The 19,950-nt window shown below is 30.2% G+C and overlaps 2 protein-coding genes across 2 annotated transcripts; both read right to left on the reverse strand.

The window, feature by feature from the left end:
* Positions 1-8,083: 8,083 nt before the first annotated feature.
* LOC100814646 (beta-carotene isomerase D27, chloroplastic) lies at positions 8,084-14,110 on the reverse strand. The gene is made up of 8 exons (XM_006588589.4): positions 13,843-14,110; positions 13,604-13,743; positions 12,430-12,522; positions 10,742-10,803; positions 10,091-10,197; positions 9,001-9,093; positions 8,800-8,854; positions 8,084-8,475 (listed from the first exon to the last, which is right to left on the reverse strand). Exons 1-7 carry the CDS (start codon positions 14,051-14,053, stop codon positions 8,808-8,810), a joined length of 753 nt encoding a protein of 250 aa, XP_006588652.1. The 5' UTR covers positions 14,054-14,110; the 3' UTR covers positions 8,084-8,475; positions 8,800-8,807.
* Positions 14,111-18,303: 4,193 nt separating this feature from the next.
* LOC100306323 (uncharacterized) lies at positions 18,304-19,888 on the reverse strand. Its single transcript, NM_001250096.2, has 3 exons — positions 19,847-19,888; positions 19,509-19,629; positions 18,304-18,831 (listed from the first exon to the last, which is right to left on the reverse strand). Exons 2-3 carry the CDS (start codon positions 19,620-19,622, stop codon positions 18,535-18,537), a joined length of 411 nt encoding a protein of 136 aa, NP_001237025.1. The 5' UTR covers positions 19,623-19,629; positions 19,847-19,888; the 3' UTR covers positions 18,304-18,534.
* Between the last annotated feature and the right edge of the window lie 62 nt (positions 19,889-19,950).

The raw sequence follows: 19,950 nt of genomic DNA on the forward strand, positions 1-19,950 counted from the left end.
GCAACGCGTCATCCAACCTAACTCGTTGGATCTCAAATGTAGCATGACAACAAGGACGTACATGATGCAGATCCAATAATTCATACTCTTGTAATTTAAAATTTATAAAAATATATTACTTATATTTTTTTTTTTTATAAAAATAAAATATTTATTTTAAAATCTATTACGTAAAACTAGAATCTTTATTTTTTAATATTTTGCTTTTTTACTTTTAATAACTATACAAGTAACTTTTGTTTGTTATATTTGTGTTTTTTTATATTGGGTTCCAAAGTTTACTAGGTGTATTAGTTTTACTTTGAGTAACTTTTTACTCCTGGATAATTGGGTTTATGTTTATATATTTCTTCCTCCTTCTTCCGCCAACATACACAAGTAGACAAATATTTTTGTTAGGTACTACCAACAATAATATTTTTTTTCTATTTTTCTAAATTTCTTCTCTTCATATTCTTATAAAAAATTTAATTTTTTTAGAGAAAAAACATTAATGTTAAAAAGATTCGGGAATCTTTTCACTGACCATCGAACAACGGATTGTTGTATCTTCTCTTACCCATACAGCGAGGACATGTTCTCTCAAAGGATAATACCTGAGTATTTCAACCCAAACTATCTAAAAATTTTCCTCTAAATATTTATTTTCCTTTGTACTTATTTATGTTATATTGTATTGTTAACTCATGTTCAATCATATTCTCAAGTTATATTATTATTGTTATTTTTTATTTAGTTTGAGGCTTTACATTTTTTTAATTTTATTTTTTAAACAGCTATGCTATGCCATGATTCCCCATGGCTCCTTATCTTTTCTTTTTTCTTTCCTCAATTATAGGGCGATAGGAGGTACAACTTCGAATCTATACGTCTGCAATAAGTCATGTGCATTCCAAACCCTTGACCATGAACAGTCCATAATATTATTATAGCTTAATTTCTATGCATTTCCAATGTAAAATATTTCATACAGTTGAGTGTGAATCAATGAGAAAGCATAATTTGCATAATTTATAACTAATGTAAAAGTGATCAAATTTACATTATTTTTTCTTATAAAAACGGAGAGATATGGCGTCAATGACATGTTGGATTATATATGAGCGAATACTCACCTAGAGGATTATAAATTTACATGCCCAAAGCGCAAGAATTTCACTCCGTTATAGGTACTCAACTAATCTCTAGAAGAATTTTGGCCATCAAATAGGAAAATGTTGTCAAGAAGATTCAAATCCACATCTATAAAGATGGTGGGAGAGTTGGCATTAGATCTTTAACCACGATATCATTTGGCAAAATCGTATATATGCACTATTTTCTCATATTATTAAGCACCAAAGGTTCGGTCATGGTGGTGGGGCAGTGACAAGTGGGGAGCTATCTAAGCAGCATATGGTACCAGAGTAGCAGACTTTCCAGCCTTTTTTTTAATCCTACGTGGGCCTCTGTCTAACCCTTTTCTCTCATTTTGTTTTTCTTTAAGCCTCTTGGCCCATTGGCCAACCCCCAACCAAATCCAAGGATTAGGGTTTTGTGTCTCCTCAAAAGGGCACAAACCTAACCACGTACAAGGCTTGTGTGAAAGAGAAGTGGATGAGGCACATGCCACTGCTCCAAAACTCATTAAAAGTGTCCATTCCTTGTCTTCATTGGTTGTCATGGCTACTAACTACTGTTGTCTCCTTCCACGGCCTTGTGATAAATGAACTTGTTGCCAATGTTAAGTACTCCTTATTAATGTTTGATATAAGAGGATGGGAGGGTGGCCACGGCGTGAGAACAATACGGGACAATAATTGAAAAACAAGGACTACCGAGTAAGACAGATTTTTATTTTTAATTGTGTTGGATAATGCAAAGAGAACATTTGGACGATCCTTCATATAGAAATTATGGTTTATAAAAATCTAAATGTGTTATCCAATAATTAGACAGAATAAAAGAAAAATATAAGTATGATAGAATTGATGACATTACATGAAGAGAGAAATTGGAGATATTAATAGGGTGTTTAAAATAAAAGATGATTTGTGTATATTACTTTTTATAGAAAGGAAAATGTTGAAGATATACCTTGTTTTGGGGGTGGATAGGTGGTATTGTGATAAAAAAAAAAGATAGAGAATAAAAGGTACATTCAACTGGAAGTAGGAAATAACAAAGTAAATATCTTGAATTTTTATTTTTTTTTGAAGGAAATATATTTTGACCTTTAGTAAAAGCTTTAAGAAAGGGCTCTTAATCAAGTACTCTAAAAATAATACTATAGACAATAGTGGACCGAATTATCTGCTAAACACCTCACCAAAAGGGCATGTGGGGCCTTGATTGAACTAAATGTTTGTTGGCATCTGCCTGTTGACAATTAGCCACTCCTCTTCCGATTCCAAGTTTTTTCGTACCTTTTCCATTCGGGTAAAGATACATTGAGACCATGTATGTGTTAGGCAAATTTTTCCATTTGGGGTTGTTTTAAAAACTGTTTCCTCAGATGGGTGCTTTTAAAACTATTTATTCAAAGGAGTTTTTTTGGACGTAAGCTGCATGCATGGTTAAGCAAACCGTCGGTGGGACTGGCGGGTTTGCTGCTGGTGACTGGACTCGCCACTGTCAGTGGCGATATGCACATGTTTGACTGCAACTCGCCATTCGAAGTGGCGACATGCTACAACAAGGGGAACCGCCAGTTTGACTGGCGAGTTCCCAGCATGTAGGCCTCAGGGCTAGGCGTCAGTGGCACAGGCCATGCAGCAAGCCATGCAGGGTTGCAGCTGCAGCAGGGTGGATTCGCCAATGAGTATGGCGGGATGCGCTTCACCGGAATCGTCAAGTTGGCTGGCGATTTGCTTTATTTCAAACGTGTCCATTATAAAAGCAGGAACTCAGCTACACCTGCTACGCTTTCTTCTTCTTCATATTACTGCACTACATTGCTGTTCTTTTTGTTTTGTTTCTGGTAAGTATTTTATACTGGTAAATATATGTTGTATTATATATATATTGAAACATAATTTTAGTGAAAATTATTTACGTGATTGTTCCTGTTGGAGGATTGTGGTGTTTCCTGTGACTATTACGTGGTTTCTTCTCCTACGAGCTATTACGTGGTTTTTCTATTTGATAAGTGTTTGTTAACTTGGCTTGGTAATTTTAGTTAATATGTCAATATTATTTAAGTTAGATTTTTTTAATTATATATTATTAGTTATGTTATATATATTGTTAGGTTAGTTTTAGTTAATTTGATAATATTATTTTTTAAAAATTTTGTAAATTAGTATAGTATTAATTGTTTTATATATAGATATGCTAAGTTTGTTGATGTTAGGTGAAACTTTTAAATTTTAAGTAGTATGTTTAAATATGATTTAGTTGGTATATTATTATTTGTACGTTAGTTATAGTTGATTTATTAATATAATTTTGTTAAGATTTTTAAAATTTGCATGTTATTATTTGTGAAAATTATTTGTACGTTAATTTTAGTTGTTATGTTATTATTATTTGGTTTAGATTTATTAGGTTTGTATGATATTATTTGTATTATATATATGGTATTTTAGGTTTAGATAGAATGTAAATATTATTTAGTTTATTGAATTATAATTTTTATTAAAATATATGATACTTTATTAATTTTATATATACGTTCTTTAAAATTTTTATTCCTTGAAATTTTTTTCATTTAATATCATTTTTTTGTGTATAATATTTGTTATATAATTTAAATTTTAATAATTGGAAAAAAATATGGTCATTTAATTAAATTAATGTAGGTATTTTAATATTTAATTTTGTTATGTGTAGAGTATTTTAGTTAATAAATTAAGTTTTATTGTGTTAAATTTATGTACGTGTTTTATTTTATAATTTTATTAAGTACGTATTTTAATTTGGTCATTTATTTCAATTTATGTTGCTATGTTAATTTTTAATTATGTTATTTGTAGAGTATTTTAGATATTATTTTAAGTTTTATTGTGTAAAAATTTTGTACGTGTAACAATTTTTAATTTTATTATGTATTTTAATTTGATTATATTTGTCGGCGATTGTGTCTCATCATTAGATAAATAATTTCCACATGATGTAAGCGAATTTGTAGAATGAAACATTGAACCACCAGCCACATCATGATCATCATCATCATCTTCGTGAAGATGTAAATTGCTCATATTTGTTGGCGGTTGTGTCTCATCATTAGATAAATAATTTTCACATAATGTAAGCGAATTTGCAGAATGAAACATTGAACCACCAGCCACATCCTTTTCTATGTAGAATTATAGAACTGACATTTCTTGCTGTTGTTTAAAACTTTTCAGCATCGTTTCAACGTCTTTGTCATCGCAGATTTGCAAGGCAATATATTTTCCCGACACTAAAAATCTACAACTGATAGCAGAAATAATTTCATTATTTTGTAACTTTACCTTGTCTCCAATTTTTTTCTTCAAAGCACTAAAACTAATTCCACGTTTAATCTGAATCACTTTTTTACTGCCTTCAAATATTACACCATCATTATCTTTATATACCCTTCCATTGAAATACAACACTGTTATAACCGAATTCATCGTGTACCTACAAAAAAAATATTTTAATTAATTAATCATAATAAATTCAAAATAGTAAAATATAATCACAAAAAGTCTCTTTAACACAATTTTACATTAAAACATTATTCTATAAAAAATTTATTAACTTTAAATATTTTTCATGGTAAAAACTTAAAAAAATAAACGATTCCTAGGTACTAATTTTAAAGCCCAAATAAACCATAAATAAAGTTAGTATTATTTATAAATAATTCATTTTCATAATAATAACTTCAACTTACGTACTACAAATAAATATAATGGAAAAAGAATTAATTTTAAATACCGTTCAAGTTAAATGCTCATAAAATAAATTTACTATAACTTTATATTAAAATAAATTTTCACACTAAAAATACATATTTCGAATAATTATGATGTTACAAATTTTTTTACTTTCAGACACTTTTCACAATACACGCTCGATCAATTTTTAACACTAACAAAGTATTAATACCAACCTAATCTAATTAAAAATATACTAAAAATTTCATATTTACCAATTTTTTTCGGGACTCAAATATTTTCTTTAGATAAATATCATCAAAAAAAATTTCTATTTTATACCCACAAAGAAGCATATCAAATATAAGACTAATTTAATTAAAAAATTATTAAAACAAAACATTCAAAATGCTCTAAAAAATTACTTAAAAAATATTTTATAATGCAAATTATTTGACTCAAAATTACTAACCTGATTCACAAATTTATGCCTCAACAAATAAATTTCAAACCTTATACGCACAAATTTAAATCTCAAGAAACGCTTACAATTTTTGAAAATTGAAATGTAACTTTGAACGCACAGCACCAACACTAACAACTTGCAATTTTGAATACACAATAAACTCGCTTTGGGAAAAAACACCAACACTGAGAACTTGCAGTTTTCAACACACAACTAAAATGCAGTTTTGATCGCTTTGGGAAAAAACACCAACACTGTGAACTTGCAGTTTTCAACACACAACTAAAATGCAGTTTTGAACACACAACATGACTGAGGTTTTTTTTTCGAGTTTATAAAGGCATTGAATCGCCATTTCCAATGGCTATTTTCTTGGCCCTAAATCGCCAATTGCAATTGCAACTTGTCCTTAACTCGCCAATGGCAGTTGCAACTTGCCTTTTGGCCTGAAAAAGCTAAACAACACCTGCCACCTAAAAAAGCCTAAAAAAAGTTGGCCTACGAAACAGCCTGGAACTCGCCAGTTTGACTGGCTGTTTCCACCTTGCATCTATATCGCCAGTCTCACTGGCGATTTGCTCTCTTTGCATGTGCTTATCGTCACTGGCAGTGGCGAGTCCAGTCACCAGCAGCAAACCCGTCAGTCCCACTGGCGATTTGCTTAACCATGCATGCAGCTTACGTCCAAAAGAGTCTCCTTGAATAAATAGTTTTAAAAGCATCCCATATGGGGAAAAAGTTTTTAAAACTACCCCAAATGGGGAAATTTGCCGTATGTGTTACAAGCACTCATGTGATATTCTTTATTTTTTTGGTTATCTTTCTTTTAGAACTGTATCCTCTACGTTCAAACCGAAAAGCAAAAGGATGAAGTTTTTTAACCAATGGTAATTAACTTTTGAAATGAAAATATATGCATAATGCTTTATTTTAATTTTAATGAGGATGAATCAATAACCATTTTGGGAGAGAATACATGTGTTTTGTGCACTCACGATCTTTAAGGGAAGTTAGTTATTATTTTCGGTGATGAATACTTTATTTTTTATTTTTACTTTTAACGATAAATATTTTATATTAATATTATGGTTAATAAAAAAATAGAAAGAATCAAATTATTTTAAAAAGTTACTTTTAATATTTGTCATTCAGTTTCGTAAAATTTAATAGCTAAGATTAGTCATTTATTAGAATCACTATATTTGTGCGGTTAAAAAATTAAAAACATTATTGTTGGAGATCAAGATTCTTTTTCTTTTCTTACATCATATTATTTATGATATCTAAATTTTCTCTCTCTCAATGTCAAATAAGATGGGCTGATGATGGGGTATCTATTTCATTTTTCCCCTACTCGCTCCTTTTATTCTCTCTCCCGGTTTCCATTTTTCAGGTATAAGCATTTCTCTTTTGTATAATTAATATAACAAAAGAAAAAGATGAGAAACGTGTAAACTAAAATAATGATGTCAAGAAGAGAATACAAAATATTATATGAATAATATACTATCCCTCTCTTATTTTTAGCAAATTAATCAAAACACATAGGGGACAAGTTTATTATTGTTTGAACTAATCCGGTATTTGATGAAATTATGGGAGGGTCTTGTCTTGTGCCTCGCTATGGGACGGTCCATCATATTGTTAGAGATGCCAATTCCATCACTCTGATGCAAGACACTTATTAGACACTACATTAATTTAGTAATGAAGGTGCAATTCACCGAGGCATTTCTGGTATATTGTGTTTTTCAGGAATGTGCCCACTGCCCAGCATAATAATCAATCTCACTCTCGATTGTTTTGCATGTTGTTTGGTAATCGATCAAATTCTCTTGTTTCATTTGCATTATCCTTAGTTTTGTAGAAAATGAACAGGTGGAAAAGGTTTGTTTTAGTGAATAGAAAGAGAAAAAATTTGACTAAAATTTCGTGACGTATTATGCTTTTTGGTGCCTCTAATTAATAGACTTATCCAGGTGGCGTATTTGTTTTTTTAATTTTTGCAGATAAGGGGTTCATTATTAAGTTTGGACGTTGGATAGGTTTGGGAATCTTATACGATGTAATCTTTGACCAAGATTGCACACCTTGTGATTTTCTTTATTTTTGGTCTATTGTTTTTAATAATGCACATTCTTTCTGCTGTTTGAGAAAAAATCGTCACGGGAAGAAAAGGAAGATGGGATGTTTTAAATAATGAAGTTCTATAGTGTCTTTTTTTTTTTTTTGAAGTCTAGAGTGTCCTTTAATTAGATACTATTCCTTTACTCATGAATAATATACTAGATTAATTTTTTAAATTATAAATATTAATATTATTAAAAAAAAAAAAGTAAATTTAGAGGCAAATTTTGACAGTTGTCAATCAATTCATTCTGTAAATGATATCACCAGTTCGATCCTAACACAAAATTTGATCCTAAGGTAAATGCTATTTAGTATTTGAAGACATTATGAAGGAATGTGATTAGTTAAGAAAATCACACAAAAACATCTTTTTTTATATAAACCCAGCATGTATGGTTACTTGTTCTTACTTTTTATGCTCAGTCTTGTAAAAATTTATTTGTACTAAATAGTAGCAGTATTACTGATAAGTTAATTTAGTCTCTAAATTTGATGATCATTGTCAAATTTAATAACTATCAATAGATCTCACAGTTATTATTGTTAGGAATCAAATTGATTGATGCATAATAAAGTTAGAAACTAAATTAATTCACGTGCATTAAAAATTAAAATTAAAGACTAAAAACAATTTATAATTACCGATTTAAAAGCTAAAATTTCCTTTAAGTAAAAATGAAAATTACAGTAATCAATAATCATTTATTTATTGTAACAATCATCCTATACTATAGCAATATATGAATTAGGAAAAAAAAAAGGAGGAAGAAAATGGCATTGGAAAGAACACTATGCCAATTACCAAATTACCAATGTATATACCATATAAATATTCCAGTGTCCACTTACTCTACTTCTGCATACTTGAGCGCCAATTTATAGCTTTCTAAGTATTGAAATGACGGAAATCCAATTGCAGATGAGACGTTAATGGCTAAAAGTGCATTGGACCACTTAGCTGTTTTCCTAATAAAAACGATGGGTGATGAGTCTCAGCTTTGTCAGCATATGAAAGGTGGGCCATTCTTGTTTCTTCCTTGCTGACCTGAAACCCTACAACAAATCAATCTTCAGTCAAAACTCAAAACAATTCTCACCCAAAAATGAAAATTAGTTTGGTTTATAGGGCACCTGTGATGTCATTCCCTATTCAATCCTAGTAAGCACATAGCCAAGAATATTCCTAGGCTCAGTTTAAAAAAATTAATTAATGTAAACATTAAGAATTAATTCATACTGGAATTTTAGTAATGCTTCTCACTTTTCTACTAGAATTGCATATGAACAAGTTAATGTGACCATAAAAGAAACAAATTAAATTCATTTATTAACTAGTGTATAGTATTGAATGGATGTTTTCTGAAATTATTTCCTCACCTGCTGCATTAATTAATAACGAGGCAATTCGTTCCATGGCTTCTTTTTGCCTTGCCTGCATGATACATGAACAGACAATTTTAGTTACATTCTATTTGTCTGAAGTTATAACTAATAACCTTTTACATTAATTTGAATGTTTCTTAAATTTTTGCTATACTTTGAAAACTTACGAGTAAATTAATGTAAGAAATATCTTACATAGTTTAAAACACGGCTGCTTGAGTGCTGGATCATCAGTTGATTCTGGGGGATCCTGGCCAAATATCATCTCACAACTCATGTCATCAAAATCTGTAAATCAAAAGACACAAAGTAACAATCAAAATTCTCTTCTCTCTCTCTCTCTCTCTCTCTCTCTCTCTCTCTCTCTATATATATATATATATATATATATATATATATATATATATATATATATATATATATATATATATCCATTTAATTTAATTAGTTGATTAATGAGGGTTAGTCAATCGTGTATTCATGTACTTGTAGGAATTTTGCTCGTTTACCGTGGTCAATTACGAGGTCCTGTTATCTGCGAGTAAAATAACCTTTATTCCTCGAAATGACTTATGCATAATGTTGATTCTGTCCTCATGATGTGATTTTCAATGCTTTTGGTGAATTGAACTCATTTGTTGCGGTGGGTTCATGAGAAATATGATGTCATGTCTAGGGGCTACTTTATGAAGTTTAAAAAGTATTATTTTTTCTTTCTTTCTAAAAATAAGGTATTCTTAAATATCCAATGTTAGTCTTCTAAAGAATTTTTTTTTAGTTTTGATACCTACATTTTTTTTAAAGAAAAGCTTCATTTCATTAATTATTGATGATGTATCTCATATCTATATTTCGTTATATATTACTTTAAAATTAATATTGTTAGCAATATTAATAACATGAATTTTAAAGATCATAGTAAACACGTACAAATGAACACAAGATTTAGTGAGGTTTGAGAAGTGTATCTATATTATCAGAAGTAAAACAATTGTTTCAATTATTAATTGATAAATAGAGTTACGACAATATTTATAAAATAAAATACAATACAATTTTTATAATAACATCCCAGTACCGAACCGGTGTTCGTCCTTAGAATATTAGTAATGCACGATAAATATAATATGGCTTAATACTCGATATTCGGTATTCAATATTCAATGAATCTTTCAATGATTATTGAGTAATTGCTCCTCAGATGCAAATTAAATTCGTCTATGTAAACGTAGCTCTCTTTGGCCATGGGAATGTGCTCATAAAAATAGTTGTTAAGGAAACTTACTAGGGACCATGTTGACTGAAATACCCAGAGAATCCTTTATAAACGATTGAGATGGGAGTTTGCAAAGGTTGATACACATTCCTACACAATTTGTCCCTTCTAAGAACCTGCATATATTCACTCTTCTATTATAAATTTAAATCTTTACTCTTTAAATAAAGCATTTTTTAAAAACAAGTTGTGTTCTTTCTTATTGAGTCATGTGTCTTTTTTTTCTTCTTCTGTCAAATATATCATTTTTTGCTTTAATGTTTATATTATTTTTTGTTCCTCTCAAAAGCTCCTTATGCATATTTTTTTTACTCTTATTTAATAGTGATAATGTTTTGTTTTATTTTTAATTTGATTTACATTAAAATAAAATGTACAAAGTTGCTAATTGTCGTTTAAACAAATTTAGAGCGGGGGAGGGGTAGATGTTAGATTGCTTGGGTGAAATCATTAGAATGATGGGAATGAAAAATCATGATTTTGGGACTGGCATTACCTTGGAAGCCGACCCCACCTAGTAGAATAAGGCTTGTTGTTGTTGTATTACCTTGGACAGTGATCATGATATATAGTCATAGTCTCAAATGGAGCATAATAATTGGAGTCCAAAGTTCTTTGTTAAAGATAAAAGGTTCAAATAGAAATGAAAGCTAAACTGACCTGCATTTTTTTATGTGAACTACATTTCTTTCTCTTCTCCCCTCGACCTCCGATTCTCTCACCTTCACATGGTTAAACTAATGCGGTTAATCTTTTTAGATTCAAAAATGAACAAAACATAGGATAGAAAGTAAAAGGATATATACCTGCATATGCTTGTCCATTATGTTATTTATGCATGCAAAAATTGGGAAATGATTGCTTTACTACGCCTATTGCATGATGTCTAGGGTATTAATCATCGCAACACGATTTTATATCATAATGCATAGTCCTTTTTTCTTAAATTTTCTTCAATCTGTTCTGTTCCCCATAGGACTGGAAGGTTGTTTGTATTTCATGCTTGATGGAATGTGCTCCAACTGTACCCTCCTCAAATAGTTAATAACTATAAGAAATCTTAAATTTATTTATCACCTCATTACTCTTCACCAAAAAAATAGTGAGCAAATAAAATAAGTACTCGTTTGGCAATAGCTTTGTTTTGAGAAAATAATTCATCTTTTTTTTTTTAAATATTTCAAGAAATTAAGCAAAAGTTGGATTTTTTTAAAATAAATTGAATTCCACACATTTACGAATTTGTTTTCAAATTAATATTTAAATATTTAAAATTTCAAAAAAGTATATTTTAAGAATTTAATGGCTACACATTCAGTATTAAACTGTCACTCAATCACATATCAATGTTAGTATGCTGCATGACTTTTAAGGTAGTATGACTTTTCATAATTATTGTAAAATTAACAATTTTATTATACATGTTAGTTTTTAATTGATGAACTATATTATTTTATTTCACACTATCACTGCATAGTCTTTTTTCTATTATTTTAAAAACTAATATGATAATTAATTTTATTATTGAAAGACTAATTTAATAATAAAAAGTAGATATTTAACCTTTAAAATATTAGTTTAATAATCAATTTTTAAAAGGCTTATATAATGACCAACAATAACAATAATAAATATCACTTAATTTTAATTTTAAAACAATAGTAGTTGTAATTATAATTTAAAATAAACTTAATTTAATTTAATTTTAATTTTAACATAATAAGGTATTCATAATAGCAATAATTTAATTTTAAAAAATGTATATAAAATCTTAAAAAAAAACAATATCACTCACATAAGTTTTTAAAGATTATATAATGAGGGGGGATATAAAAAATAAAATAATTGAAAGAGGTAAAATCTCATTCTCAAAAATAAATACAATGTGCAAAACTACAATTATTCTTTTTAATTATTTGAAAAATGGACTCTCAAAAAATCTTAGTATTAGTCGTGGATTAACACTCAGCGAGCATAAGATCCAGATTTTCCTTTGGGTTCACAACAACATGGATGTGGTTTAACTTATCCCAACTTCTATTGGGCCATCATCCTTCGAGATCTCCAATTGTACGTTCCTATTATGAAATCAAATTATTTATCTTTTATTTTTTTGTATCAATAATTAAAACTAATTTTCCTAAAGAAAACAGTTATGAAAATAAAAATATTTTTATTATAAAATATAATATTTAATATTAAAAAGAGTTTAATTTAAATATATTGTTAGTGTAACACTCTCAAATCTCAATCAATTAAAAATTATCTTAATAATACATAGGATTAGGATTTTATATAACAAGTAGCATGTGCTCATCATAAAACTATATATAGTGTGGGTTGCTTACCTCAGAGGGCCCAACTAACCAAGCAAAGAACAAAGTGGTGAAGACGGCAAACAATTTCCTTGCGAATTTAGATGGTGGTAGCAGTTTCCTTATCTGCCGTTGCTCATGCATAACAACATATAATTAATCATTGCTCACAATTAAACTAGTTTAAATTCCAACAGATTGGAAATTGCACAAGTGGACCAGAAAGACCTTAAACTAGTGTATTGTATATTGGAATCAACAACAAGGAAAAAGTACAGTTCCAAGAATGTACGCTATGTTCCATTTTTCTCCACTTCTATAATGCCAAGCAAATGGAAGTGGGAAGTACTCATTTTGAAAGATAAGAAATATGGGAGAGAGAAAAAAGATATATACAAGAAAAGATCAAATCGAAACAACCAACGAGTTCTAAGATGAATGCAGTTGATAAATGATTGAACTTCTTAAATATGTTAACAAAATTTTGATTCCATAAAAATATAAGATTAACTTGATGGTAAAGGGTGAAAGAAAAAAGGGATAAATGAAAGTGAGAAGTAGTTATTTTGAAAAGACACAAAACATGGGAGAAAAAAAAAAGATAACATATACAGGAAAAGATCAAATCAGAACAATCAACGAGTTCGGACAAAATGAATGAGTTGATAGATAATTGAATTTCTTAAATATGTTAATAAAATTTTGATTTTATGAAAATATAAGATTGACTTGATGGTAAAGGGTGAAAGAAAGAAGGGATAAATGGAAGTGAGAAGTAGTTATTTTGAAAGACATAAAACATGAGAGGAAAAAAAAAAGATAACATATATAAAAAAAGTTCAAATCAAAACAACCAACGAGTTCTGTCAAGATGAATGCAGTTAACAGATGATTCAATTTCTTAAATATGTTAACAAAACTTTGATTTTAAGAAAATATAAGATTAATTTGATGGTAAAGTGTGAAAGAAAGAAGGGATAAATGGTGAGTACAAATCTTCCCACTAACATAAACATACCAACTAATAATTAACATTTGTTTATAAAAAAAAGTTTTGACTTCGTAATTATTCATACAAAAAATATTTTGTTAAAAGAAATAACTTACTTTAATAATTTCTACTATTCTTTATCTCATAACTTCTGCCTATAAAAATATCTTGACAAAGAAAAAAATAATCAAAGCAGAACACTAATGCACAACTCACCAATAAAAGCATTGGCTTGGGGAAGGCTCTGTCAAGGGATTGAATGACAAGTTGATGTTGTTCAACAGGACTAAATCTCTGTGAAGCCACGGTAGCAGCATCTACCAGGCTCTCATACCCACTCTTATTATTTCTGAGTCCTGCATATATTATAAGACTCAAAATGAAGAAAAATGACAAAAAGAATATTACAAATTACTCATTGAAGGGTAGTATGAATTAAAAGGGAAGCTAGGAACCTGTTGCCTCTTGAACGCATTTTGATAAATAGTTTATGGTTATGCGATCAAACAAACCATCTTTGTACACATGATTTGTTTTTCTTGCTTCTCCTGAAATCTCATCAACAGGCCTTGCCAGCACTCCAACCACCACACAAGGGTGTTTTGGTTTTCGGTGAGCTAAACTTAGTGTTGGACTCTTGCACTGTGCAACCAATTTTGCTTCCATTTTGTGTGAGAGAGAATGGGGAATGGAGGGATGAGAGGGCTTAATTAGTTAATTATATATAGAAAGTAAAAAGAAAGAAAGAAAAAAAACAAACAGTGCATGGAAAGAATCTTCACACAAAGCTTATGCTCCTGGTTCGGAAATAGTGGTCTCGGGGTATTACATGCTTTATTTTGTAGGTTATACGGAATTCGCGGAGTATGTTTGGATGGAAAAATTTAACAGGAGAATTTATTTTTTCAAAGAATTTAAAATGATTCATGATAAAATAGCTTGTTTGGATAGAGTATTGGAAAGGAGATTTAATTTTTGGTATTTTTATGAATCATTTGGATTCACTAAAACAGTGGGGTTTCAAATTCTCTAAAAAAATATAGAATTTGAAATTCTTTTTTCGGAGATGCTCACTCTAACTCACGTTCTTGCTCGCGACTCTTTCTCGCTCAACACTCATAATTACGGGTGACCAAAGTTTTTACAGCCGATATCGACATAAGTTGTTTTTCACTGACGTTGGTCGAGGTTTTTTGGGTCAGAATTTTTTTTTATAATATCAACCAAAACTAATTTTTATCGACTAAGATTTTTTTTAGATAATGTTGGTTAGGGTTATTTTCTCATTAACGTCAGTCATGGGAAATTTTTGCTAACGTCAACCAAGGATATTTTTTTTGCCATTGACATCCAGGTTTTTTTAGTTGATGTTGACCAATGATTTTTTTTGCCGATGTTGGCTAGATTTTTTTCTAATGACATCGATCATGGCTAACTTTCGAGTAGACACCTATTGGGATTTTTCAGCTGACATCAACTAGGTTTTTCCAGCCAACATCAGCCAAAGCTATTTTTTAACCAATATCAACTAGAGTTATTTTTTAGCGGATGTTAGTTAGGGTGTTTTGGCTTATGTCAACTAGATTTTCTTAACCGACATCGGTTAGGATTTTTTTACTAACATTGACTAGGGTTTTCTGGCTAACATCAGTCATAGTTATTTCTTAACCACATTAACTAGGTTTTTTTATTGATGTTGACTAGGGTTTTTTCTGTTAACATCAGCCAGGTATTTTTGACCGACATCGGGCATGACTATTTTTAGTCGACATCGACTAGGCTCTTAAAGTCAACATCCACTAGAGTTTTTTCGATCGACATCAGTGAGAGCTATTTTTTAGCCAACATCAGCCAAAGCTATTTTATAGTTGATGTTGGATAGGGTTTTTTGTCCAACATTGGTCAGGGCTATTTTTTAGCCAACTTCAACTCGAGATTTTTCATCCAACGTTGACCAATGATGTTTTTCAGCCGACATTGGATAGGTTCTATTGGTCGGCATCGACCAAGCTATTTTTTAACCAATATTGGGTAGATTTTTTCGTCAATGCCTGTTAGGATTTTTTAGGCCAACATTGGCTAAAAATAGTCTTGGTCAATGTCGTTCGGAAAGACCCTAGCCGGTGTCGGCCAAACAAACCCTAGCCGACGTTGGTAAAAAAAATCAAACCAACATCGGCTAAAAAATAGACTCAACCAACGTTAGCAAAAAAATAACATCGACTGACGTCAACTGACAAATATTTCGAGCATACTTTGACAAAGAAACCCTATTTGATGTTGACTGAAAAATAGTCTTGGTTGATGTCGATTTAAAAACATCACTGGATGTGGTCTGGCAAAACAACCCTAATTAAAATTATCAATATTTTGTATTTATAAATTATTAAAAATTGAAATTATTTTTTAATTAATATTTCAAAATTAATTGTGTTTATTTTCTATAATGTTTAATATTAAATTTTCATCTATTTAAAATGTAAAATTAAAATTTTGCATATGGAGGAAATTGAATTACCCTATCCAAACAAAGAATTTAAAATAAAAGAAATTTGAATTGATTTATCCTAACAAAACATTTGAAAAATGAAAATAAAAGCAATTCAAATTTTTGGCATTTGAAATTCCTCACCCAAACACAAGGTGAAGTCACAACTTGGCGAATTACTATTCTCATTTTTTTATTGAGATGTAAGCGTTCTTCATATAAAATTGCCTCCACAGAAAAATACCATTTAGAAAGGAAAAATAAAAATCTTGTTGGCTTATACGTTCTCCTAAGATGATGCAAATATATAATGAATTAATAATTCTATTGTTCTCTATTTCTATCTACATCGCCCTTTGGTGTTAAATGAAATACTTGTAATTACATGAATGTAATTCGTAATATCATTTTAAGTCTTTGTTAAAACTAATGTCTAGGATAGTTTTTCCTTCACTTGATTGTTTTTTTTTTTACAAACACCTTCACTTAAATTTTTGAACCTACAAAATAAATGTTAGCTCCATCACGTAACTTGGCATAACAAACTTCATATATTTCATATAGTTGCCATGTCTAAATTGCGTATTCTGTCCCTTCAAAATCAGCTTAATTAAGTTCCAGAAAATGAATTGTGAATATATAAATCCAGTTTCATATAATGTACTCCATCTTCTCTTTTTATCGGATTCCATCTGTTTTTATTTTTTCATTATATTATTTCTCCTCCTCCGGCCCCACCACCTGCTATCTATAAGACCTCTCCCTAATAGAAAAAAAAAAAAAATTGATTACACGTTGAAATAAATTATAAAATCAAATTACACCTTTCAAAGTTTCATATATAATATAAAAAAAATCTTACACATTGAAATTTTGTGTACATCAAAGGGTTTTTTTTTAAAAGGTGTTTCTTATCCAATAATTCAAGACTAATTCCTTAGGCTAAAGCATAGAGATTACAAAAGTAAATTTGTCCTCAACAAAACATTTTCCATAAACGTAGTTTAAAATATAAATATATAACCCTGATTGCTGTACTTAAAGAACTCAATTATTTTCTGACTGTCCGCTAGAATAAAATAAAATAAAATTATTGTTCTCCCTTTTTATAATTTACCCTAGAGGCCACAACTTTCCTCACTACATTAGTTACTCAGTTTGTCTTATTAATGTAAGAAAATACAAATGTTAAAATATTGAATTTAATTGGAATGCATAACATCATTATTGTAAAGGATTTTTACATTATTATCTATGTATAGACTCCTTTTTTTTAGTTCACTAAGTATAGACTGTTGTATTTTGTATAATTGAAAGTATTTAATTTTTACAATAGTTACTTTAAATATTATATTAAAGTAGTTTCAAATTAGGTGGCGGTTAAAAATCTTTACAATAACAGAATATTAAAAGTAAACTGTACTTGTAGTTTGATAATTAGCGAGAGGTCATTTAACAATATAATGTCAAATAGCTATTATAAATTGGATAATTGGCAAGAAATCTTTTAATAATAGCGTCATTTAGTTTAGTGCAGGGCGGTAACCAGAAGTACAGTATGAAGAACAAGATTTAATTCTCAACATGTTGGCAATTTTTTAGTTAATAGTCATTTTTTTAGTAAGTCAAGACTCACCTTTGAAGGACAAGATTTAATTCATGTTGGCAATTTAAGTCATTACTTATAACTCACCTTGGAAGTTCATTGGAAGGGGATTTCCTTGTGGTATCTTTCAATGACCTAATAGGGTCCAGCAAAAGGGATGAAGAACAGAAAAAGAGAAATTAAAATGAAACGTGTAAGCAAGAATTGAATCCCCATTCTTATTGAGTCACTTAGTTCTAAATTCTGATTATCTGGATTCTGGACTAACAATAAGATAACACATCAATTTTTGCACTCAAACCTTCCCCGCCAGGTTCTTATTTTTTGGGGGATCAAGACCTGCTCTTATACGGATTGAAAATATTGACCGTAAAAGAGATTGTATATTTGGGTAAAATATTATATTGTTTAAGTATGAGATTAGAGGATGCATCTGTCAATCTCACACGAGAAACAATAAACAGTTTACTCAAGAATACTATCTATCTAGTATTTTAAAAACTGAAAATCATGACCCAAAAAAACGTGAGAACAATATACGTATATGTAGGTAGAAATTGAATAGCGTGGAATTCTGGGAGCTGGGAACTAATTTCGTCTAGTAAACACCAGAGCAATACTTAATTTTATAATCAGCATCTTATCCGTTGCATAAATCCATCAATTGTTAAAATATTAATAGTTCTTAAAACATTTTAAATAACAAGGTCCTAAATAAATAACAGGTCACAGATCGCAAGATTAAAGTTAGAAAAACCATATATGAAGGGGTGAGGGGTCAATTGCCAACAAAGACAACAACAAATCACAGATTGCACCTAAAAGCAAGCATTGTCTAGCAAGCAATCCAACATGGTTAAAGCTCTAACAACAGACCCATTAAAATAGTTAAAGAAAGCATTGTCTAGCAAGCCATGTACACACTACAACCTGAGTTATAAAACTGTTAAAATAAATCATTCATACAAACCTACTACTGTGATCAATTCACAATAAACACAAACTTAGTTCTCAGTAAACAGCAACATGAAATCAGAAGGCCAAAGAGCGAGCTCAATCCTTGGCTGTTTTGTTGATCAAGGACTTGTGGATGTGAGGAATGACACCACCACCAGCAATGGTCCCTTTAATAAGGGTGTCCAACTCCTCATCTCCTCTGATAGCAAGCTGCAAATGCCTTGGTGTTATCCTTTTCACCTTCAGATCCTTGCTTGCATTCCCAGCAAGTTCAAGAACTTCAGCAGTAAGATACTCAAGAATTGAGGCTAAGTATACGGCAGCAGTGGCACCAACACGTCCATTAGCTTGGACCCTTTGTTTCAGCTGCCTATGGATACGTCCCACAGGAAACTATATTTCCAATACAATAAAACAGTTATAATAATCTATCTATATTGAAGTAAAGAGTGAGACAACCAAATTTCTATTTTCAGATGAATTTCAGTAAATAGTAAAGAACATGTTCAGAAAAGCGTGTTAAAGAATAAGATATTGGTAACGTTTCTCCAATTATATTGTCATCATTCACAATTAACATATTCACTTATATAATAGATTTATTCATTTTTTGAAAAAAAAATGCATTAAAAGTTATATCTATCTAGTTGATTAAAAACACAAGTATATAAAAATTTAACAAAAAATAAAGGCCTGTACTCATGCAAAGGGCAAATTCCTACAACAATTGAAGAACATAAAACCATATCTACTCATACAAAGTACAAATACCAAGCAACTACAACAAAATCAATAGCACGTGAAGAACAAGCCTTACATTTCATTTATTCATCTGTACGAAATTTTCCGTACGCAAAACTAAAAAAGATCCCTACTTTGCTGTTAAATTGCAAGTGGGTAAATCTAGGAATTTCGTATTTATCGCCCCAACCCAGTGTTCCTTAAATCCCAGAACAAATAAAGAAGGAATAAAAAATAGAATAGCGGAAATCTTCGAGAATGTGAAACAGATAAAGTAACTTTGAAATGTATAGCAGAGAGAGAAAGAAAAAGAAACAAATCTTTGTTACCTGGATTCCGGCACGAGATGAACGAGAAATAGGTCTCTTCTTGTCCTTGTCTTTGTCCTTGTTAGCCGCGGTGGTTTTCGCTGCAAGAAGCCCCTTTCCTCCTTTCCCCGCCATTGCTTAACTACACTTTTCAGTTTCAGAAAACGGAACACGGAGAAATAGAAGAAACAAGCCAAAGAAGAAAACGATTTTGAAAAGAAAAGAAAAGAACTTGGGAACAAAAGGTAAAAAAAAAAATGAAATTTTTGGTTGTGAAACGATGGAAACATAATCGGAGAACATGTTTCTTGGTTGCAAAGAACAACACTCGTAACAAAGGGTGAGAAAGAGAGAGATACCTGTGAGTGTGAGTGAGGGAGTTAGAGAGAAAGGCTGAAGCTGATTCTGAGGATTAGATCCAAATGGGTGCCTATGATGTCATTAAATGTGGTATGTGTTATGT

The sequence above is a fragment of the Glycine max genome, chromosome 10, assembly GCF_000004515.6.
Source record: "Glycine max cultivar Williams 82 chromosome 10, Glycine_max_v4.0, whole genome shotgun sequence".
In the NCBI taxonomy this organism is placed as follows: Eukaryota; Viridiplantae; Streptophyta; class Magnoliopsida; order Fabales; family Fabaceae; genus Glycine; species Glycine max.